At 36.4% G+C, this 25,649-nt stretch overlaps 1 protein-coding gene across 1 annotated transcript in view; it reads right to left on the bottom strand.

Moving 5' to 3' along the window:
- The window catches only part of LOC149528888 (protein-tyrosine sulfotransferase-like), a 212,247-nt gene that overhangs the window by 97,058 nt on the left and 89,540 nt on the right, over positions 1 to 25,649 (bottom strand). Inside the window, exon 3 of the mRNA XM_089809588.1 lies at positions 25,001 to 25,072. Within this exon, the coding sequence (XP_089665714.1) occupies positions 25,001 to 25,072 (72 nt within the window). The remainder of the gene's footprint in view (positions 1 to 25,000; positions 25,073 to 25,649) is intronic.

Below are 25,649 nucleotides of genomic sequence, written 5' to 3'. Positions count from 1 at the left end.
GTGCCCAGTATACATATATGTTCCAAAAGAAAAGAGAACTAAGTTAGAACCCTCTGGGAGGAAAGGTATTTTTGTCGAGTATAGTGAAATATCTAAAGCATATAGGGTTTACATACCTGGTCAGAAAAACATTGAACTTAGTAGCTATGTAATATTTGAAGAAGATTTAGCATTCAAAAGAGCCCTAAGTTCCGAAGATCCTACACATATACCTAGTTCTGAAAAAAATATGAATCTGCGTTTCAGGGGGAGAACATTGAAGAAATTGAAGGTAAAATTCAAAATCTTAATCTTGAGGAAACTCAAAATCCTAAGAAAAGACCACTTTGGGCTATTAAAACTATGAAGGAAGCACAAGACTTTGCTCCACCATTTGGAACCTTCAAGGAAAGCAAAAGTTCCAAAAGATTTTCTAGCTATGCAACAAACATGAGTGATTTATCTAAATCAGAACCAACCAATGTTTCAGATGCTATTACGCATACAACTTAAAAAGATGCTATGACGGAAGAATACCAATCCATTATTGAAAATGATGCTTGGGCAATTGTCCCAAGGCCTGAAGGAAAATCTATTGTTTCTTCTAAATGGATATTTAAAATCAAGAATGTTGCTAACAATACCATTGAAAATTATAAAGCCAAATTCGTAGCAAGAGGATTCTCTCAAGAAGGAATTGATTATGAAGAAACCTTTGCTCCAATTGCCAGATACACCTCTATAAGAGCAATCCTAGCTATTGCAGCATTGAAGGGATGGAAAGTGCATCAGATGAATGTGAAAATAGCATTTTTGAATGAAAAGATTATAAAAAAGGTATATATAGAACAACCTGAAGGATTTGAAACTCACAATCCTAAAATCTTTATTTGCAAACTCAAGAAAGCTCTCTATGGGCTTAAACATGCTCCCAGGGCATATTATGAAAGAATCGATACATATCTCACCAGTTTAGGTTTCTCTAAGAATGAAACTAATCCAAATCTCTATTATAAAAGGAATAAAGATGATATGATAATTCTGATACTATATGTTGATGATTTACTAATAACAGGTGACGATCATCTTATAGATTAATGCAAGAAAGATCTAATCAAAGAATTTGATATGAAAGATTTAGAACTCCTTCATTACTTCTTAAGACTAGAAGTGTGGAAAAACTCTGACAGCATCATACTTAATCAAGGACATTATACATTAGACATCTTGAAGAGATTTGAAATGTGGAATTGCAAATGTATGTCTTCTCCAATGGAGACTAATCTACACAAACTTAAGGAAGCAGTATCAGAATCACCTTACATAGATTCTACTCTTTACAGACAAATGATTGGACCCCTTATGTACTTGGTAAATACAAGACTTGATATTTGCTATGTTGTTAATGCCTTAAATCAGTTTATGTGTGAGCCAAAGGAGATTCACCTAGTTGTAGTCAAACACATTATGAGATACTTACAGGGCACTCTTAATCTTAGGCTCAAATATGAGAAAGTTGACTTGGACTTACATGGGTTCACAGACTCAGATTGGGCTGGAAGAGTTACTAATAGGAAAAGCACTTCAGGATGTTGTTTCAATTTAGGCTCAGCGATGATAACATGGATATGCAAAAAGCATGCATCGATACCACAGAGTTCCACAAAAGTTGAATACATTGTAGCAGCAATGGCCTCTCGGGAAGCAGTTTGGCTTAGAAAGTTACTTGTAGGATTATTTGGTCAACTCATGAATCCCACTATTATTCACTATGATAATTAGAGTTCCATCAAGCTTTCTTCGAATCCAAGTTTTGGAGACAGATCCAAGCATATTGAAATTCCTTACCATTAAATAAGAGATATTGTAGACATGAAAATTGTCAAGTTAGAATACATTTGCACGACAGATCAGACAATAGATATTCTTACCAAACCTCTCTCTCGAATGAAGATAGATCACTTCAGGAAAAGACTTGGTATGGTTGAATTATAATACATTTGTATTCTTTAATTATTAATGAAATAATTTTGTGTTAAAATTATTATTGTCAGTCTATTGATTGTTATGAGCCTCACCATTTGTATTCATTATCTAAGAGGTGATGATCTCTGAGATAATGAACACTTGTATAAAAGACATTATGAGAGATGACGATCTCCGAGATAATGTAGTAGATAGTAGAGAATTACTGTCAGATCTAAATGAGTTCAAGATCACATTGTGATATAGACACTTCTATGCCTATGAATCACAACTTGGATAAAGGAAGAATTTAATTATTCTTCGAAATTTATCATGTGTACTGGCAGATCTTAACTCAGGATCATATTGTGATATAGGTCTATCAGTACCTATTAGTCACAACTTGGATAAAGGGAGAATTTAATCACTTTCTGGGTTTTATCCTGCATATTGCATTCCATTCAATAGTGTTATCACAAGTATAAGTGATAAGTCATATCATAGGTATAGTAATATGACATAGTATTATGTCTTCAATAATACCACATGCTTAGAAGATTAAGATAGATATAGAGTGTCAATCTACTTTTATTCATCTTAATTGATGGTGCTAGATATGTTATCTCTCAGTATGATTATCAAGTTAAGAGCTAGTGTTAATGAAGTAACTCTGTCATCATACTGGTCTGAATATGCCGATCATACATATCCTATATAAGCATGAAATCATTGAATGAAGAGGCCTACTATTGCCTTCATTGTGATCAGCATCTCCTTGGGGCACTTTGATGAAAAATCAAATTGCTTAAATTGGTTAGTTTAATCACTAACTAATTGTTATGCAACTAGAGACACCGATTTCCATGGAAGCATTTCTAGGGCCGACCTAGAGAGGGACATGTCTTTTCTAAGGACATGACCCTTGGATGTTATACTTATATAGGGTGTAAATGTGGATAAAGGACACACAATCACAAATAAAGTCTACTCCTTTAGCATTTCACTACCTCATTCGATTTATAGTAGAAATAAATATTTATTGCAGATCTATACATCATTGCAAAAAAACTTAATAGAGGTTTGATATAAACAAATATCATCTTTAGCAAGAGCAAAGGTATTACATCTGTATTGACCTATCAGTATTGCAAAGAATTTACATGGATGACTTGGACTCCACTAGATGTAATTTCACTAGCTACTCCACCCACCCAGTGAAAGCTTCTAAGGAACACTCAAATGGTTTTTGAATCATTATCTCCTCTCTAATCCCATAAAATTATTGAGAGTATGATTATCTTCTAATTTTGTTCTCTTGTAAGGAGTCTAATATAATAAGAATAGTAAATGACGAATAAGTTTATAATAGCCATTGTATTAGTTATGTAGTGGATAGGGAGTATGCATAGGGGGAGGAGTTTACACTTATAGCCCTCTCCTAATCTAATTTCCTAAGCTCATCCCTTACAAATGAGAAGACGTTGGCCTTTTACAGTAGCTCCATTATAACGAAGGGCCAAGATCAATTCAAGATTTATTTTTGCAAACTCAAATTAGGATTGCCAAATTTGCAACCAATTACATGAGGGAACCAATGCACTAAGAAAATTACAAAGATTTTTCTAACAAATGACAAAATGGACAATTGGCACGATTTGATTAATTTTTCTTCATATCGAAATTTTCTGATTGGAGGAGACACCCAATTGTCACCTCATCATCCTTCTCCTGTGCTTGGAGTCTTGGCTTGTAGAAGGTGTTTGTTAAAACTGTGAATATTTCTTGCTCCATTGTTAGAAAGTAACTTTTGATTAACATCTCAACTCTCTAAGGATGATGGTGATGGTACATGCTTTCAAATTGCTTCCCTCCAATCTCCTCCATCCCAAAATTTTCTCATGGTCTTGACTTGAATTTGTAATTAGGACTTGTAAGCTTGATATAATTCTTGATTCTTCTTCAAAATGTCCTCATGTGGCTGGATTTTCTCTGCTTTCCTAAATTTACTCTTGATTTCAATCTGAATTAGTGAGTTGATAGCTTCAACATGAATCTTTCCTTCTCGCTTGAGTCCTTGAGCGCGAGCCATCTTCTTGTAGCATCTACTTGGTTATCCTCTTGAAGTCTCAAGCTCGGTCTTGAAATCATCTCCATCTTCGACTTGCAAAATGAAAAAGAATGATACATTAATTTTATGCAAAAAATCTAAAAATAAAATTACATCAATAATGAACAAAATGGATTTCTCTTATTCAAGATTAAGCCATTCTACTTTATTGCAATGACCAATGTCTCAGGTATCTCTATAGGCTTGAAGACAAATTTCTTGGGTAGAAATCTTAAGGCAAGACAATTTCCACAATGTGAATCCTCTGTTCAGAGGATTTCCACCAAGCACAATAAAAAGTTCACCCCAATTTAAATCTCTTAGTGTTAAAATTATTTTCTTCTACAACTCTCCAATCTACCCATTTGATTTGTCTTTCATTTTGCACAAGGAAATAAAGCAAAAGGAAAAGAGGGAGATTCTAAGTTGGGAGGATTATTGGGTTGGGAATCCTCCGGAAAGAGGATTTCCATAGTGGGAACCCTCTAGTCAAAGGATTTCCACCAAAAATGATTAGATTTCTCTTCAACAATTTCCAACACTTCTCTTATTAACAATCAATTTCACCTCAACTCATCATTCTTCACCTCTAACACTTGCTTGGAGTCAATTTTGATGCAAAGTAAAAAGGGGGAAAATCTTGGTTTGAGAGGATTAATGTGAGAGAAATCCTCATGAGAGAAACTTTTTGCGGTGAGAATCCTCTATAGAGAGGATCTCCACCAAACATGATTTATCTTTTTCCTTAAATTATTTTGAAACTTTCTTTTGTTATCATTAAATCTCTTCTCTAGTGGCATCCTTCATCTCCAACTCGTTTAGAATTTAAAAAATGGAGGGGTGGAATTCTTGACATAGGAGGAATCTGCAAGTGGAAATCCTAAGCTCAAAGGAATTTCACCAAGTTAACTAAGTGCTTTATTGCCTTACATCTTTCCAAAACATCATTGTTACAAATCAGTTTCACTTCAACTTAACACTCCTCACCTCTAACACTTGCTTGAAATCCATTTGGGTGCAAAGTGAAAAGGAGAAAACTTTGGCTTGAGAGAATTAAGGTGGTAATCCTCTGGCTAGAGGATTTCCCCCAAACATGATTTCCTTGAAATTCCATTACCAAAACTTATCCCATTTTGACCTTTCCATGATAATTTCTTGCTCCATTTTCTCTCTTGATGTTGGATTCATGCCTTAGACCCAATTTCAGCACCTTAATGAGTACTGGAATTTTGGGCTTGGGAGGATTAATGTCATGAGATTCCTCTAGAGAGAAGATTTCCCCAGTGGGAATCCTTTGGTCAGAGGATTTCCAACAAACATGATTTTGCTGCTCAAACTCCCAAAACTCTCTATCTCGCACCCCTCATGCTATTCATTTACAAGTTGTTATGCCTTGTATGATTCGGATCAATTTTGAGCTGATGAAGAGAAGAGTAGAAATCCCAAGGAGAGAGGATTTCCATGGTGGTTTCCACCACACATGACTACGATAGTTATCCTTAGGAAGATTACCATTCTTCCTTCTCTTCATCACTTTAACATTGCATCAATCAATTTGCTACCTTAGTAAGGATCTCTCACAACCCAATTTGCACCACATCCCTTTTTCCTAAGGTAAAATCTTTAAGTTTTGGGGGAAATTTATAGCCAGTGGAAGTTAGAGGATTTCCACAGGGGAAGGAAATACTCTAGTTAGAGGGTTACCACCACTTTCCAAATTTGCTCACAATCCTTCTCCCATCTCCCAAGCATATAAACCATTCTTACTTAGATCAATACTCTACCCTTCAAATAAGACTTAGGTTGTGAAAATACCTCAAAACAACATCAAAACCCTTACATAAACCCCAAACAAATATTATTTCCTAGCAGGCCAAAATTGCTCAAACTGAACCTCGGACTTGAAGACTTGAAAATGTTGCCAACTAGAACTCCTTATGACAATGGCTCCTCCTTGCTAAAGCAAAGAGAGGGGGTCCTCATTTTCAATGGGATGATGGTGTGAAAACCCCACAACATGAGGGCATGAGTGTTAAGGCAATTGAAGATCATTATCTTAGTCTTACCCAAATACAAAGTCAACCGTCTCATATCATAAAAAGAAGCTAAACGTGTTACTGGCTCTGCAAGCCCTCGAAGGAAGAGGCTGATAAAACAACATCATCGGAAAAAGATGGATTTAAACCAACACATGGTAAAGAAGGCAACCATCACTAGTAGGAAGGTTCTTAAGAAGAAACTCCTCAAGCTCATCAATGAAAATCCTGAATACAGTAGGAGATAGTAGGAACCCTTGCTTCACCCCAGATGATACTACTGATGAAGCAAGAGAAGTTAGTGTAAGTCCTATAACGACCCAAAACCACCTAATAGTCTCATAATGGCACTAATAAGGAGATCTAAGATGTTGATGTCACAGAGTCTATGAGAAAGTGCCCACTGAGGAACCGTGTCAAAGGCTTTGCGAAAGTTAACAAAGCAATAATAAGCCTTTAAGGAATGAAATTGAGCCTCTTCAATGATACTGCAATCAAGATGTGGTCCATAGTCTAATAATCCTATTTAAAACCTACCAGCCCCCTGGCTCTAGCATGATGGTAATCAAGCTCTCTGTAAAGAAGGAAATTAGGGACCATAGCATACAACTTCAAAAAAGTGTGGCCGGTCACAATAGTTCTATAAATACTAGGGTCGGAAGTAGGACTTGTCTTGTGGATTGGATGAATAATATGGTGGGACCAAGAGGGAGGAAATCCCAGGCATACCAGTCAGTTAAAGAACTTTGAGAGATAGGAACGAAGGATGGTGGCACCATGCTTGAAGAACTCATTTTGAAACACTTCCACACCTATGACCCTTCTACTATGCGTGTTTTTATAGCCTCCAAAAAAGTCAAACAAGTGAAAAGAAGGCAAGCAGAAGGGAGAATGGGCTAAATCAGAGGATAAACAGGAATATCATAGAGGGAGGAGACATGAGAGAAAAAAGTACTCTACACAAGTCCTGGGGAAGGGTGGAGTGATGAGGTAAAAGAATATGGTAGAAAGGCTTAGGGGAGCAAAGGGTGGAGTGGTGAAGGGAAACTCCAAGCTAGGAAATGAAAACACATTTCTTATAGAGAAGGAGGCGATAGAACAACTTCAGGGATGTGAAGGGGGGTGGACGGTGAAAGTAAGGTGGAGGTGAGAGTGGAAAGCCTTACAACCCTCACCACACCAAAAACTTATAGGAAAAGAACATTTAGTCCTAGAAGGGAGCCTGAGGGTGTGACAGAATGGGGGAAGGACAATGGGGAGCCTCCCAAATAGTCAAGAAGAGACAAGAGAACAAGGTTGAGGTGCATAAATGAGAGGGGGAGACAAGATTCATCGAAGGAGTCGTCTAAGATGCAAGACAAAGAGATTAGAGTCACCATCATCAAAGTGGAGCAAGCTGTAGAGAGGGGAACAAATGGATGAGGATAGGGTGTTGTGATGTGGAGCCTAATCAGACTCAGGTTAATTTCTTCGCACTTTATTTGGCGTGGTTTCCCCCCACATTTGCTACAAGGGTTTGGGGGTAGTGCCCCTTATGGGGTCCTAGGGAAGAGCACCAAGCTCAATGGACTTTATGATTGTAAAAGGCATTGGCTGCTTTTTTCTATTGGACGACTTATTCTAGCCCTAATTTTGTAAGCGGCAAAAAGCTTGTATAAAATGGCTTAAGGTTAGGGATTTCATACTGTATGATGAGATTGTAGCTTCTTGCAGTGGTATTGAGCTGTAAGGAATTACAAATTGTAATCATTGGATAATAACAATATTGGAATTGTTGGTGGACGTAGTCCAGGGATTGGGTACTTTCACTTTGTTATTTTCTTTGAAGATGCGCGACGAAGGGGGAAAAGCATTAATAAGGAGGGATTAAGTCATGAACACCAACCTGCCACCAAGTTTGTTAGGTATTCATCTAAACCCACCTTGGCTAGGAAAAAATAGACTAGGGCAGACTAAGTAATACCAAGTTTTCACTCTGAGATGACTAAGTTGTAAAGTTCTGCTAATTCTTTGTTCTTTGAATCAGACTTTTTGTTCAGTTTTGTATGGCTGAGAATGCTCTTCTAAATAATATGAATATTCAGATTGTTTGAAGAAGTTATCACTTATCTTCAATGCAGGTCCAATCCTCTATATTCGATCTTGAATGAATAAGAATATCTTTGCTTTATAATTCGCAGGAAGTAGAATACTTAGAAGAGCAGATTGTTGTGTGTTTGTGTGTCTTCCAAACTGCATTCACAACCTAAATATATACCCTTTCTAGAGGGTATGTCCCTCAAGGGACATAACCCTTGGCACTTAACAAATTGTAATTATTCCTAAGTCGGTGATCTAGGAGATGTAGTTTAGTTATGACTAACTAATTCAATCAAGCACCAAACAAGGCATCATCTAGAAATCAGCGGCACCTCTAGGAGCAATATATATTTATATTAAATGCCAATCATTAGGGATATAAACACATAAGAGAAAGTATGGTCTGTACCATCAGACCTGTAGGTTTATCTAGGTTATATTCTTAACATAAGTCATCTAATTGAAAAAGATATTTATATAAATAATAAACAAAATAAAAATAATTGTTACCTATAAATTGGAATATTAATGCTCTACATTATCTGATGTCGAATGTATTATATCATTAAAGTAATACCCTTGGCATCTATGTATATTTGAACATATTAGATATATGCATATCTATATACACACACACACACTTATATTTTATATATAACATGTACATATATTTATGTAGACACAATAATACATAGAAGGATATGTTAAGAGCATGAGTATCACTTATAGTATATTATGGATGAAAATTTAATTCCCATACAAATTTGATCTTAATTCAAGAAAGTCCATCAGCCTCCTACAAATCTTTGATTATTTAGGCCTTCCATTTTCTTCCAATATTGCATGGCCATCAGCCAAAATTGTAACGAAAAATGCATGTCTCTGCCACCCTATTCTTGATGCAAATCATAACTCCAACTTGTTCTTTTTCGTTTTCCCACTATAGCTAGAGAAAAGGATATCATTCTCTCAAGTCACAAGTTTTACTCCCCCACAAGAAGCAATTTTTTTACCAGCTGCATATCAACCAAAAAAATCAATCATTTTTATTAACTAGTCGCAGCTCCACCATTTTAACAGTCGTGATTGTACTTAAATGTTTCATTTGAGTTCAATTTGCCAATACAGAGAAATATCGAAATGGTGTCACCATCTAGGACAGTTCATTCAAGATTACTGTTCATCAACTGAATCGAGTTAGAAGTCAGTGAAATACAAATCAAATTTCCTTATTCAAGTCGTATTCTCCCTGAGTTGTTTATTTTATTTCCATGTTAATGGTGAATAAATTATCGTGCATAACATAAGACAGTCTAGTCAGAACTTTGTTGAAAAATAATAAAGTTTGAATGAATCAAATTGGAATTGATATACTAGTCGTGCCAAGAGCACTCTAAAGGATGATAACAGCCTCTATTAATATTTTTTTAAGCTTATTTATTGTGCCAAGAGAAATCAATTCAACATGTCATCCATGTTTCCAAATACAATGACATTGAATGCATGTTCCTGAGATTGTGGAAGCCTATCCTTGGCTGAAAATATACATGGCTACTCGGAAATCATAAAACTTCCTCCTCCTTTTTTTCCCTAAATTATGGGTGCAAAAAGAAAGTTCCTTTATACAACTGAATATCATATAATGCAAGCTGGAAACACACCAGAGATTATCAAGGATAGCCAAGAATGGCTGAGATGAGGGGTGTAGTCCATATGAAATAGACAGAATAATAAACCTATGAAACGCATAATGATAATCAGAACTATGAAAAACAATATAATTGGAATCTAGTCAACTCATAGTGGGAACTAGATACTAGTTATCTATGTCATGTCGAGTGGTGGGTGATCGGGCACATAGTGTCCTCTGGAAATCCTTGGCCAAGGTAATTTTAGTGGTGAATGTTGCTGCTATGATCACGAGAGGTCAGGATAACTCATGGTTGGATGGATACTCTATTGGGGGGTACGTGCAGTATAGTCGGCTGTGTAGTTGACAACTCTAACACTAAGTTTCTCAAGTGGCAGGACAAGATGGTGCACACGTGTCTTGTCCCGTGTAGGGTAGGGTCATTCTTGGTAGAGAATGAGTGGGGATTACACTAGGCCCATGGTTGGGAGGTTAAGTCTTTGGCAATGCTTTTCCTCTCCTCCAAATGCCTAGACTTGCACAGGACAGACCAGTTCCTACTCCTCTTGATGTGGTGTTATCTAAACCTTGTTTGTATTCCATTATATTCTTTCAATTGCATCTTTATCTCAGCTTCAGTATCAATTTTATGTTCTATGCAATTACTAAACTGTTCATATGAAATGGTAGATAAGAGTTGGCAATTAGATTCTAATTTACATTCATGTAAATTTAGGTAGTTAGTAAATCTATTTGCTGAAGTCGTTCTTTCTAGTTCATCAAAAAGGGTACTTAATTCTTCAGTAATAGTTTTAAATTTTTTCATATGAATGTGTAATGTCCCCATTTCCAAGATCAATTTTTATAATAATAAGAATAAGGTTAATATGAGATAAATAAATCAATAAATATAATTTATAATTATGATTGCATTTGATAAAATAAAATAAATAATGATACTGGATCGAATTTAATAATCAATAATAATAATAACAAATAAACAAATATTTTATATATATATATATATATAATTATAATTTATTGTTATACTATATCAAATAGATATAATATAATATTGTATTAATTAATAAAACATTAATAATAATAATTTAATATATAATAATAATAATAAAAATAATAAGGTCTTATTAAATAAATAATAATTTTCTAATGAATAGTAAATATATATCCAAAATAATTTATCTAATATATAAAATAAAACGTCATCATAATTATTATTATTATAATAAAATAAAATAAGATCCTAATTGATATTTTAATAAAATATAAATAATTTTATAGCTATATAATAATATCAAACTAATATAAAAAGATTAATTAAGTTCAACTACGATATGTTATAATATAACATGACATAAGGTGAGCGACTAAAGTCACGACTATTGGACGAAACAAGCTTTCACAACAGGGGACGGGAAGCGATAGGGAAGTCATCCTTTTAAATAAGGAGTGATCAGCTTCAGCGATCCACGTGAGAAATGGAAGGAGTATTCAGGAAAAGAGAGAAAACAATTGATAAGGAGGAAGCAAAAAAGCATTGATAGCAGAAAACCATCAAATGATCACAGAGAGCCGTAATTTAGCAGCAGACCAATAAGTAGTTGAATGAGACTACGATTTTTGCCTTACCAAGGAAGAGGGATGGTAATCTTGGAACCCACGTGGATAACAACCATATAATATCTGCACATAAGTAACCAAGAAAGTAAGACTGGATACAAGTGGAAAAGCATATAAGATCTTAACGCTAAATTCAGGGAAGAAAGAGGAAGTACTGGGGAAGGAGAACAAAGCAGAGCATAAATCATAGCTTTCGAGGGACGGTCCAGCTCACCTTAGACAAGGAAGACGTTGTGGGCAAAGTTTTCACTTTGCAATGTCGTACAATACCCAATCTCCAGCACAACAACAGACAGAGCAAGCAAGGAAATATTCAGAAGAGGATACAAACATAATAATCAAAAACAGAAAGTAGGCACCCGAGTTTTCAAGCAAGACGTAGAGGCATCTGCAATCAAGGAAGAAGGAACTGGTTACTCTTGGAGCTGTCATTAAAACCCAGAGACACCCATCCAATATATAATTGATCGAGTAATACATCAGATGCATTGGTGAACTGGAGTAAAGAATTGTTTAGTCTGATTTTGATTCTCAGATGTTATAATCTGACCTGGGCAGTGTTGTGGTGATTCAACTCCACATATATTTTGTAACATTTCCTATACGAAGAAAACCAACAATTAAAGTACATAAGCAAACCATAACTAAGTCAGAGAACTAAGTATTTATATTACAAGCAAACTGTTTGACAAAATTCCTCTCAGTAGAACAGATCAGAAATAATTTGTGAACAACGTATGACATTACAGATTGAAGTGTAGTGATGTCAAAATATCAAACTTAGTAATTTTAATCTATCCTATCGACAAGGGACATACAGAATGCATGTGAGATATTAATATCTACATTGTCCACCATGGCTGAGAATCAATATCGAAGCATAGAGTGCATCGAGATGTTAAGATCTCCATTGTCCGCCATGGCCAATAATTGATGTGCCAGAGTATTCTAATGCTTTCAAACATATGCATTTGTCATTGGCCTTCGATAGAGGATGCCTGTCAAAGAAGAATCTTAAGGGGTACGCTCTCGGAATGACAGCGAGGTAGCTATGAGCTAAGAAGCCCAATCTGGGGATGTCCTTAACATTGGGGTTAACTTAGAAGGTAGAATAATATAGTTAGTTTTATTATTATTGTGATTCTAAGATTTTGCAAGTATTACTTGTCCCAAACTAACCTTATTAGTGGGGACATTACAACCCATTCACTAACCCTTGGAGAAATATTTTACAATTTATTGACTCAAATGAGACAAGTTTTCAAGACCCAAATACACCTTACCAACTATTTTGGTGTACCAGCCCTTAGACAGGCCTAATTGCAATTAAGTCTCCAAACAAAGAGATTGGGCAATAACTTTTGATCCTTTGATGATCTAGACAAACAAAAAGGGTTTGTTAAATACCCTTTTGGGAGATCTTCACAATATCTCAGAATCAAGTTCCCAACCAAAATGCAAATCCCTTAACAAGCACTCGTCCAAAAGGTCTAGAGGGATAATTAGGTTTCCACTCTCTACATAACTTGCAGAACTTTGTCTCCTTTAGTCAAAACCAGGCTTCCTCCGATCAAACATTGTTCTAACATCTTCCAAACAATATTTCGAACACATTCAAATCCATTCCTTGTCACTCTAAATCAAATTTGACCCTCCAATTGTTCATTTTCTTGTTTGTCAGATAGAGAAGACAGGCTTAGGGCTTCTTGCCAAAAATAGCCACTAAAGGGAGCACTCCAAAACTTGCATATTCTGACAATGCATAGGAAGACCTATCAAGCTCCAAAGTTTCAAGAGTAAAAAATGTCGATACAACTCACTCAACCCTTCACACCCACAACTATTTCAAAGATGGGGCTAGACTTCATCGAACCCTTATGGGTTAGTCGTGCCTGAAGATGTCGATACATAGTAGTGGCTATTGAATACTTGACAAAATAGGTGGAAGAATGAGCACTACCAGATAACTTTGCATTGAGCACGGACAAGTTTATCTATGAAAAAATCATAATGAGGTATGGAATTTCGATCCAACTGACACAAGATATGGTGTCAACACAAGTTAAGAAGGGACACAAGATCAAGTTAAAGCCTCGGAAGATGTCAGAGGACAAAAAAGATTTTTACATTAACATGATTTGTTGGGAGGATCTTATAGATGGAGAGAAGGCGTCTCTTCATAGTTCGTCACATCATAGATAGCTGAAGAAAACTTTTATTTGCGAGGGACATTGGAGGTGTCTGATGGATGTGGTGAAAAGTCGGTTGACAGGCTCTAGCCATGCCTCCGACATCTTTTTTCCACAAGTAACCCTTGTGAACAATTTGAGGGCAAGTTAGATATATGATTGGGCTGCATTGTTAGCCAAGCGCATCTATGAGTTTATGACACTCCAACATAAAACGTTTTACATGTCGCATTATGCTATTGGCTTGCTTCTTGATGCATAGTGAGCCAAATACCGAATGAAAAGCTACCCACTGAGATTAGAGGGGGAATGTTGGCAACGAGTGATCCCTCCATTATGAGATGGAGGCATTTCAATACCCTAGCCGGCCAGAAGATGACTAGTCAAAAGAGGGTTAAATAGGATATACATGGAGACACAGATAGTGGGTGACAGGATAACTCAGAAAGCAAGAGTGCCTCAAAGGAGGATGGCATCCAGCCTGAGGAGGAGACAGAGACTATGTCGGCACCTCGATCATTATTTGCATGCTTTGTGTTATCCTCTTCAGCACACTTGGTGCCCACTACAAGCACGCTTCCCATTCCTAGGTTTGGCCAAAGTCGAGCACCAGTGATTATGACACCACCAATGGTAATCATGGAGAGTGTTTCCATAATAGTTGAGGCTGAAATGATAGTAATAGCTGAGACAGTTCCCCCAAGGGCAACAGAGACAGAGATTATTGGAGAAAAAGTTGTGGTGGTAGTTCCAGAGCACGAAAGTGAGATTCCTATAGTTTGGGTAGGATACAACTTCAGTTGACATAGCTTAAGTAGGAACATCTACAGACATGGCTCAGGAAATAGAGATTCATGAGATCGAAGATAGCACATTGCAGAAGCCACAGATCCAGCTTGAGGAAATTGACTCTGATGTCATGGCGACCATTGATGATGCACTCCTAGTTGCCCCAATTGAAGAGCATTCCGTCGAACCGAGTTAGAGGATGAGTCATGCCAACGAATACCTAAGATAGGGGTTCTAGATCACCCCTATGGCTATGACATTTGGACCTTCTATTTAGTCTCCTTTGTGGGAAGGTTCCCGTCCCCAGGCAATGAAAGTAGACAATTTTGCACCAAGAGAGGTAGCTATACTGGCATTGGGTGATAAGGAAGAAGTAAAGGAGAAGGAAATTGTGACAAATGATTTAGTTGAAGGATGTTCCTCCAAAGAAGCTAGGATATAGACCATAGAGGAGCTGAAGCAGGCAGAGCAATATGACTCAAATGACATAGAAGTTTCCTCATATATTGATTCTCTTAATATGGTGGTCAAGAAAGGATGGAAGATTGCATACTAGGCATAGTCTAAGAAAAAGGAGTTGAAGGTTCAGCCATTTATGTGGACAAGATGCCCGACAGCCTTCCGTACTTGCTTCAAAGCACGAGGATGGCCCACGACTAAGACAACGGAGATGATGGTAGAATGGACTGCTGTGGAGGATTCGGTGGGTGCGAGGAGCCGCATTGAGAGGATCACACACGAGATAGTGGAAGTGCATAAGGACACTTACTATGCTCAGCGATGTGCGGAGGTGGATAGGGTAGCTATAGAGAGATCTCGGGAGGAGATTACTACCCAACAAGCAAAATGAGCAAAGGAGCGTGAGGATTGGGCAAAGGAACGAGAGGCATTGAAGACTTGGTAGGATGTAGCCACACAAGAGAAGTCTGTCATAGAGGCATAGTTAGCTAAGACCCGAGTATCATGTGAGGAGGCTGAAGTAAAAGATGTTGCAGTCATGTTGAAGGAGGCAGTGAAGGAGAACTCCAAGATACGAGCAGATTTGCATGTCCACATATAGCAGGTGTACCAACTTTGGACAATTGGGTAGTTAGACAATTCGACATAACTGAGGGAAGTTATACGAGTGCGACGGTTCGCCTTGCACCCCCTCCAGTACTATATGTATGAATCCTATTCACTAAAGGGACATGTTGCGATTTGGAGATGTAATCTTGCATTCAATGATTGATGAATACATAAGTTACTTCTGGGTTTGTTACAATTCCTATGTTCAATATCTTACTTTGTCTTTATGCATTAGTTCCTGTTACCTCAAAGGGTAAACAAAAAGTTCAGACAATAACAAAAATTATAAAGTGGGGGAATAAAATTTATAAGCCTCTCTTGGAATGTTGAGTAATGCATTAAAGCAATAATGTGATGTCCCCTTTTTGGAATTTAATTTTTTTTTAAATAAAATAAAATATTAAAAGACTATAGAGAAGATTTAAATTAAAATACAAAAAACTTATATAAAATTTAATTAAGTTTAATGAAAGGTCAAAAGGCATGAAATGAATCCAGCAGGGCCAAGACTGATTTCAAATTTGCTCCTGACTGTCATGTTGAGAACCTTTGGAAGTCATCATGGTGGTCTGGAAATGAGGTGTGGTCTCTATTTTTTTTTGTGGGTTTTGACTAAGCATAGTTAGGGTTTGTTAATAAGCAGATAAATAAGGTACCATGTATAGTCTGGGTGGGATATACTCTGTTACAAAGCTATTAAGATGTTCGACAAACGATTATATATACCTTCTACAATGTATGCACAGTTTATGTATGTAGATCTGGTTTGTAAATAACAGCAGGTATACTCTCTTCTAATAAGTAATGAAACTTGGCTACATATAAGAAGTATGTTTATTACTAAGCGTCTATCTGTTTATCTTCATTTTGAACATTTTGGGTTTTAAAGTGGTTCGGTTTCCTATTTTTTAATTGCAATTATTACTGCATTATTTCCTTTACATCTGTATGGTTTATATGTTAAATTCAAGTTTAATCTAGCCATTCATAAATCCTAGCTAGCATTACGTTTTGTAGGCTTTCCTCCGATCAGCTCCTTTTGCTAGTATTAGGTTTTAGACTCTTCAGGACTTTGTCTCAATATAGAGATGCTCTGGAGGTAGGGCAAGTGTTGAGAAAATTTAAGACTTGTTTATAATGTAACCATTCAAGTTAAGAGTCTGTGGATCTCTACCTAATTAAAGGAGGGGATACAGCTTCAACATTCAGTCTGATATTCCCAGACTGAAGGTAGATTGGATATTATTTGTTTAAAGTCTCAGATTAGGTTTTGTTTCCATAAGTCTAGGGTTTGGTACTGGGTCATATTGTCTCTACAAGATCAACGACTAGAACAAATCCCTATAGGGCTCTTGGTGATAAGTTCCGAAAATGGATAAAAGAAGGCTGTCTGGACTGCTTGTTTCTTATCATTTTTTAGTGGCATTAGTATGGTAATTTAGCTTTGGTTAGTAGTTGGATTATAAATTGGATACTGGTGTTAAGGGTAATTTAAATCCAGGTTGGACTCGTCCTACATTCCTATGGAGATCTCTACTAGAGGTTAGGGTTTTCGGCATCGATTGGATGTAGCTCAATTGTTTTTCTCCATGAGATTTTCGGTACTCTATTTTGTGTGATGCATAGGCTTGGAGGAATCTCGATAATTGAGCACTCCGTTTTCTTCTTTACTAACCATCTTTTGAGTACAAGATTCTCCTTTTCCTGGATCCATATAGGTGGTTTTCTAATGATTTTTATTTATATACTAACTTTGATGATCAATCAAGTTTTATGTAAGGAGTGTTTCTCTAGCCAAGAGTTCTATGCGCTTAGAGGTGATTACGGACATTAGATTACACAAATTCGGACATCTCTATTGGAAGTTAATATCCATAATAGATACTATGTTGGCAGGGGTATGTCCCTCGCTATGTCGTAATTCGAATCTTTATCTAACAAGTTATGTTCTCACTGGGGTATGCCCCTTTTAAGATGTAATTATATAGGACTTTTGTCCCGGGCAAGACTGGAGGTTTTCTTCTCCGTTCTTTCCTACCAGTGCCCGTTTGAACGGAGTCAAGCTGATGTAATTTTATTTTTAAGTTAATAAAATCATTCAAGGCTTCAGCTGTTTTCTAATCAAAACAGGAAAAAAGAAAGGGCATGAAATGAAGAGATGTGACTCTATCAAACATGAGATATAAAAGGATAAATAGAATTCCATTTGGAAGGGAATAAGGAGAAAGAAAGAAAGGAGTATGAGAACTAAGGAAGGAGTTGGAAGAAGATTGGAATGTGAAGAATTGATGAAGGGTTATGACTCTTTCAAAAGGTGGTATTTATGAAGGTTGTGACTCTTTCAAAGGGCATAAAGGATAAAGGGTTGTGACTCCCTTGAGAGGTTCTAATAATAGAAGGTTGTGACTCTCCCATCCTGAAGATATAAATAAGAAGGAAAGTTGCCTACTAAAGGCATAGGAGGGATCGTCATAAGGAAGGTAATCATAGTAGTTTTATTTTGAGATATAAGACAGCTCTGATCTGCATAAAGGGAGCATAGGAATTAAGGATAATATCTGGACTTTCCTTCTCGGTTGCTTGTTTTTCATTCATGGGAGTGAATCCATCGCTGCTATTCGGAGGAAAAAGGAACCCATTCACTGGGGTTAATGTATCACATAAGTTAGAATTCAGCAGGTCTGGGCTTCCATCCAGCAAGCATAACCAACCATTCTGATCTGCCTAAAGGGAGCATAGGAATTAAGGAAAGATTAATGGATGAAGAAGGAAGTAAGTTCCAAAAAGGCAGCAATGATAGAGGCTGGTGACCCTTGTGAAGGGTGGTTCTTGTGAAAGGGTGTGACCATTTAAAAGGGAAAACATTGTGAAGAGATGTGACCCTTCCTTTCAAAATATATAAATGGGAAAGAAGGATCAATATGGAATGGAATTGGAAACTTATCTCATATTTTAGTCCATAAGGACCAATATTTAAGAGGAGAGAATACAATATCCAATCAATCAAAGAATAAGAGAGATATTTGAATATAAGTAACAGAACAAACTACCATAAAGCACACAAGAGACTTCTGTTCTGATTTAATGCATAATGATTTGGCTGACTATAATTGGTCTCTCATTAGTTACGAAATAGAATATTACACATTGCTACTGTTACATATATTCCATAATACAAGAGATATTAGTATGTTCTAGCCATTCTTTAATCACTTGCTAGAGGATAGATTGGTACTATGTAGGGAGAGACGGAGTAAATCCTCACAAGGTAGGTGAATCCCAACATGGTTATCTGTTTCCAATGCCTTGGGGAAAAGTCGCGAGATGAGTATGAACATGCATTCTTAAAAGGGAAAACATTGTGAAGAGATGTGACCCTTCCTCACAAAATATATAAATGGGGAAGAAAGATCAATATGGTATGGAATTGGAAACTTATCTCATATTTTATTCCATAAGGATCAATATTTAACAGGAAAGAATACAATATCCAATCAATCAGAATAAGAGAGATATTTGAGTATAAAGCACGCCACAGACTTCTGTTCTGATTTAATGCATAATGATTTGGTTGAATATAATTGGTCTCTCATTAGTTAGGAAATAGAATACTACACATTGCTACTATTACATATATTCCATGATACAAGAGATATTAGTATGCTCTAGCCATTCCTTAATCACTCACTAGATGATAGATCGGTACTATGTAGGGAGAGGCAAACTAAACCCTCACAAGGTAGGTGAATCCCAACATGGTTATGTATTTCCAATGCCTTGGGGAAAAGTCCTAAGATGCGTATGAACATGCATTCTTAATACCTTAAGGGAACCAACTTGTAGATTGGTGTCCAAAAACCCTATGACAAGTAAATCCCCATCCTACTTAGGGTTGACATGTAGGAGAGAAGTAAGGAACTGGATCTTAGGTGGGTTAACTGCCAAATGTATTATCAGTCATTAATTATTTCTTAATTCAATCTGATTTAAAGATATAGTAATGTATGTTAGTCATTGGGAACATTGCATTTACTAGCACAATCCAAACCCAAGTTGGGAGTTTTAGGGTAAACCAAGTAAAGTCCTAGTTAGTGACATTACAAATACTATCAAACCTTTGAACCTGCTATCTTGTAGGGCAAAAGATGATACAAGGAATCATTCGAGTCAATAAGAAAGAATCTAACAATGCGTGTATTCTATGTATACTTCATGTTTTCTCTATGTTTTCATACATTTCTATGTAAACATTGTGTATGCATTGTGTCTGTGTATTCACGTGTATAATTTGAATTATCAAGTGTATGTTCCATGTGTGGTTTTGTTGTGAGGTTCTCACACCATCGCCCCAAATTCTTTGGGGACCCCCTTTTTTTAATCGCCTCGGCAAATTTTTGGATTGCCCAAAATTTTTGAGTTTTGAAAATTTCACACCTTGGCACCTTCAGGACAAATGTGGGGAGGCTTAGCTTATTTTCACCCGGTTTCAACTTGATTTTCTAGAGCAACCAATTTCATCCTTAGGCCGGACAAAATTTTAAAGAGCAATATTTGGCAGGATAAAATTGTAAATTTGTACTTAGACGTTTTCTTTTGAAAATCCAGATATAAATGTGTAAATTTGAATAATCTTTCAAAAGGAAAATTTTGTTAGACTTAAGTTTTGGAAAATCTCAAATTTTTCTTTGGTGAAAATTTTAATTTTGTTGAAATGAAGCTAAATTGCAAAAATCAATTTTTGGCTCTAGAACAAATTTTATTTTATTTTTGTCAAAAAAAAAAATTTGGCATAGCAAAATTGATTTGGGTAAAAATTGCAAAAAATTGGCTTTAATAGATTAAAATTGCCTTAAAAACTTTTTGCCTTTAATGAAATTGGTAATTTAATATTGAAAAATGGCTTTTGGTTAGCCAAAATCCAATTTTAATAACGTATTAATTACTAAACCCTCATTAATTGGAAATATTTAACATCTCCAAGGCACCATTTAATTTCCTTTTGTAATTTAGAACTAATTGGCAATTTTAAAAGGCGATTTTCATTTTAGCAAAATTAATATTTAGCTAAGTATTTAATTGTGGGCCATAATTTTTGCATTAATTATTGTTTTTTCTTGCTCCCAGGGTCCAAGTCAGCTAGCTTGGGGGCAGTAAGAAAATTGGGTATAAGAGGAGGCCTCTCTCCCATTTCTTCCTCACTTCTCACTTCTCCTTCTCAAGGCGTTGGTGATTTTGCAAGAGCAGATCTGCACTCTTCTTGCTTGGCAAAATTTGTGGGAGCCAAAATTTATGGGAGATAAAATTCTGATTTTTGCAAGAGGCTGCAATTTTTGCCCTAGGTTGGGTAATTTTATTTGGAGGTGAATTACATGATAAATTTCTGATTTGCAAGGGATTTGAAGTTCTTAAGTTCGAGTCCTAATTCTGAAAAGTCACTGTAAGATTATTGGTTAAGGTGAATTTTCATCATCTAGAGTTGCAAGGGGTCCTTAAGCTGGCATCCTTCTTCGTTCTAGTCTTAGAATTGCTTCCCTTGGTTCTACTTGCCTTCTGGTCCACCACTCTACCATCCCGTAATGGGGCAACGACCATGGAGGATGTTAGTGCAAGTAAGAATCCCAAGCGGACAAGACTAAGAAAGACAAAGAGGATATGATGCCCAAAATGCCCTTCTTCTCGAAAATGAAGAGAATAACTGACACCAATATCGGTACAGTGGACATGATACAGATGAAGGAAAGACTGAAGGAAGGACAATCCCCCTTGGCAAAGAGAATATCAATGAGACAGATTTTGGATCGAGGTTGGATGAGTTGGGAAAGGTTGCCATCAAGAAGAAGCATTTGGGCACCCTTTCCTCTCTCAATGCTTTTATTGGATTTGCGAAGGAATATGAGAAGGATCGCGAAAGGATACTACCAGCGGCAAGCAGCGTGGCGAAGTCAACGGAACTCAGGGCGAAGCACACACTTTGTCCCCCTATGGAAGAAGTTAACAAAAGGCTAGCTAAGTTCATTGCCTTAGCTAAGAAAATGAAAGAAAAGGGAAGATTTATATTAGAAGATCATTTGATGTAAGCCCAAGTGGCAAATTTCTCTTTCTTCTAGAATAGGGCAAGTGTCTATTTTTGATTGGCCACCATTTTGGTACCTTCTCATTGGTTGCCACTTTTTGCACTTTTTTCATTGGTCCATTGATGAGGTGGCAACTTTTCATTGGCCGAGGGGGTGGCAACCCTAATTAGGGTTTTGAGGATCCAATCTGGATCATTGATGTTGTTTTGATCTCCACCGTCTGTTGTATTTTTGGCCCCTATATAAGGCCATTTGCTCTCATTTGTAAAGTGTTGGAGAAATTGTTGCTAAGATAATACCAAAATTGCTCTCTTCTTCATTTTTGCGATTTGCATGTTGATTAAGAACATTGGGTATTATTGCATGTTTTCTACTTCCACATAGTTAGATTTCTTCTCAAGTTGTTTAAGTTGCTTAAGTGAGGTTGACGTAGATGGATAGTTGTATGGTAGCATTGGTAAATGTTTGATACGGATCAATACTAGACCACTAGCATCCTAGCAGCTGGTTGGGAAGCTTTGTATGGTAAGCTAGTTTATTATTCCTTTGAATCATTGCACCTACAGAAGTGAGGCCGCTGGTCATCTCTCATTAGGTTTGATCCCCATCCATTTGCTAACCTTCCATTCATAGGAGTAGGAATAGAATAGTGAGTAGCTGGGTAATCGAAGCTTAGAGAAGGAAGTTAGGGAAGTAGATTAAGTATCAAAACACACCCATTCACCCTCCACCACCATCGCTTTCCCATCAACATCACCATTGGTAGACACATCCTCCATCATCACCACCATCAACATTATCTACCACCCACATATTTCACAAACCCATCACCATCACCATCATTCCACCAAAGCCCAAGTCATCCTTGAATGAATAGTGTAAGGCTGCCTATGTGATTACCAGCAAATCACATCGATAAAACTGAGCGAGTATCCACAAGAGTAAGGAACATTGGAGTTATTCTCATATCCCATGAACAATAACTTTTCAAGAGAGGAAGTGTATGTTTGATACTCCGTATCAGATATCCAATTACTACTATGTTATGTAAGTGATACAAAACTCGCATCAACATGTTTTACTTTGGTTAATCTACAATAAGAGAATAGTTAGAGTGAACCCATAAAATATAAATTTATTATCAAGGTTGGACAGTTCCAAATCAGTTTTGATGACATTACTAAGATGACCTTAAACATTTTCTCTAGAAAATGAAAGAAAGTCCTCTCAAAATTGTAAACCTTGCAAATTCTCAATGCATTGGTTAATATCAAAGTTGTACTGTCGAAGCTACTCAATGTGAAAGATTTGTATCAATTAGAATGGCAATATTAGTTGAGGACAAGCAATTATGGGAAAAAAAAGAGTCTAATATTCCCTTACTAAAGTAAAATATAATAATAAATGATAATAAATATTAATATATCAAAAGAATATAAACAAAATCTAAATTGATATATTAAAATTAATTAAGTTTAATGAAAGGTCAAAAGGCATGAAATGAAAAGATGTGACTCCTTAAACGTGAGATATAAAAGGGAAAATAGGATTTCATTTGAAAGGGTAGAAGGGGAGAAGAAGAAGAAAGGAGCACAGAGACTAAGTAAGGAGTAATGGAAGAAGAATGGAATTGGGGGGTGAGGGAGGGGAGAGGAGAGAACCGCGGGGAGGGGTGGAATCGTTTGTTGAAAGCATGGAAGAAGGGATCATCATAAGGAAGGTAATCACAAAATTTTATGTTTTGAGATATAAGACAATTCTAATCCACATAAAGGGAGCATAGGAATTAAGGAAGGATTAAAGGAAGAAGAAGATTGAATTAACTTCAAAAGAAGCAGCAACAATAGAGGATTGTGACCCTTTTGAAAGTGGTAATTGTGAAAGGGTGTGACCGTTGAAAAGGGAAGACATGGTGAAGAGATGTGACCCTTCCTCACCAAAAAAATAAACTGGGAAGGAAGATCAATATGGAAAGAAATTGGAAACTTAAAAAAAATCTATAAGGATGAATATATAAGAGATAGATATCTGAATATAAGCAGCAAACCAGACTACTATAAAGCAAATCACAGAATTATATATTGATATGATGCATAATAATTTGACTGGCTATGATTAGTCTCTCATTTGTTAGGAAGTAGAATATAAATATTGCTACTCTTATATTTATTCCATTATACAGGAGATATTAGTAAACTCTAGCCATTCCTTAATCACTCGCTATAGCCCCTTAAGAGGGTAGGTTGTGGTGTAAGGAAAGGCAGAGTAAACCCTCGCAATGTAGGTAAATGCTAAGATGGGTAAGGATAAGTATTTCCAATGCCTTGAGGGAAACTCCCAAGATGGCTATGAACATGCATTCTGAATACTTTGATGGAGACTGCTTGTAGATTGGTGTCCAAGAGCCCTGTGACAAGTAAATCCCCATCCTCCTTAGGGTTGATGTTTAGGAGAGAAGTAAGGAACTGAACTAGAGAGTGTTAACTTCCAAATGTATAATCAGTCATTCATTGCCTCTTAATTCGATCTGATTTGAACACATAGTGGTGTATATCAATCATTGGGAACATTGCATTTACTAGCACAATCCAAACCTTAGTTGCGAATTTTAGGATAAATCACATAAATTCCTACATGGAGACATTACAAATAAATGAATGTAACTTTAAGAAAACAGAAAGATATATGCACGCCACAAGGCATGGCTGTTCTTCAAACTAAAATCCAGTTTATAATTCAAGCTGCTCATTTCAATGTTATCGTATTCTGCCCCAGACTCAACCAATTGTGGGTAGTCAGAACAAGCATGGATGTGTAATATGCTCTGCTTTGGACAATGCTAGAGATTTGTGTCAACCTGAATTTGTATCGCAACATTTTCTCTTCTTCCAAAAGGGGTCAATTTCATATCATGGTCAGAAATGTTGTAGTCTGGAAATAGCGATATTGTTTCTCATAAATTGCAATTTGACAATGTATTGGCCAAGGCTATTAATTGACAAGGATAAGAATTGATGATCTTTACCACGTGGCCTCTATCCTATCCTGTGTGGATAATCCCTGCAGAACCAGCTATTTATTTTTTATATCATAGCATTAGGTCTGAAGAGAGTGCGAATAGAATGGGCTGTTTAAGGGAATAGACTTGGTCAGTATCTTCCTCATAAAATATTTGCAGCAAAAGTAACTATTTTCACATTGAAAACATTTTATGCAGAGAAAAGAAAAACTCATAGTATCAATTGTCTGTTTACTTTGTGCATATTACCGTAGCAAGAAAAATTTGGCCAAATCTATTTAATATGTCATGAAAGAGAAAACTGATTCTAAACCAAGTTGAGATATAAACTGGAGACCCACCAGAAACCATCTTCAAAATTAATGTATGTTTATGCAATAATGCTCATCATATGTTAGGCTAAAATGAGCATACAAACTATTACCTCAGGTCAAACTGAAGCTTTTCATAGGATTGTGGGCACTTCTGATCTTTGGAAAACAATTTTCGCAAAAAACTGCAAAAGACAACCAGAAATCAGTAGTTTGGATTTACAAAATTGAAAACAACAGTATAATGCTAGATACTAAATTTTATCAAGGAGAACATTGCCATCTTCCATTAGCAAACTGACTGACATGATCCATAAGGTTTGATAGTGGCATGTCACTGTGTCCCAGGATTCATTAATTCTAGGTTCTCTAATGTGCGTCAACTTATTTTAACGTGTTAAGGCTTGAGGCTAAGGATTCAAACAGTAGTCAATGCCTGATAAGGCTCTCATCTCAGAGCATAGCTGTGGAGAAACATCCAGCAAGGCATAACAATAAATTCCAGAGTCCAAATCTGACATCAAGAATGTGCAAGGGAAAATCCAAAAAACAGTAAATTAACTATAATTCCAACTTCCGGCTATGAAGAATATCATATCCTTGTCAATGATCAGCTTATAGTGATGGAAATATTGTCATTGATGTCAAAGGAGTTTGTGAGCATGAACAAAACCATAAGTGTCTGTAGCATCAATGTCAAAGGTACAATGAAGAAGTAAGAAGAAGCATATAAAGAAGTCAGCAGATGGATAACAAAAATTA

The sequence above is a fragment of the Cupressus sempervirens genome, chromosome 11, assembly GCF_028749045.1.
Source record: "Cupressus sempervirens isolate cs-2001-9-10 chromosome 11, ASM2874904v1, whole genome shotgun sequence".
Lineage (NCBI taxonomy): Eukaryota > Viridiplantae > Streptophyta > Pinopsida > Cupressales > Cupressaceae > Cupressus > Cupressus sempervirens.
Note: the sequence above shows the minus strand (reverse complement) of the source record. Positions and strands in the feature narration are given on the sequence as shown.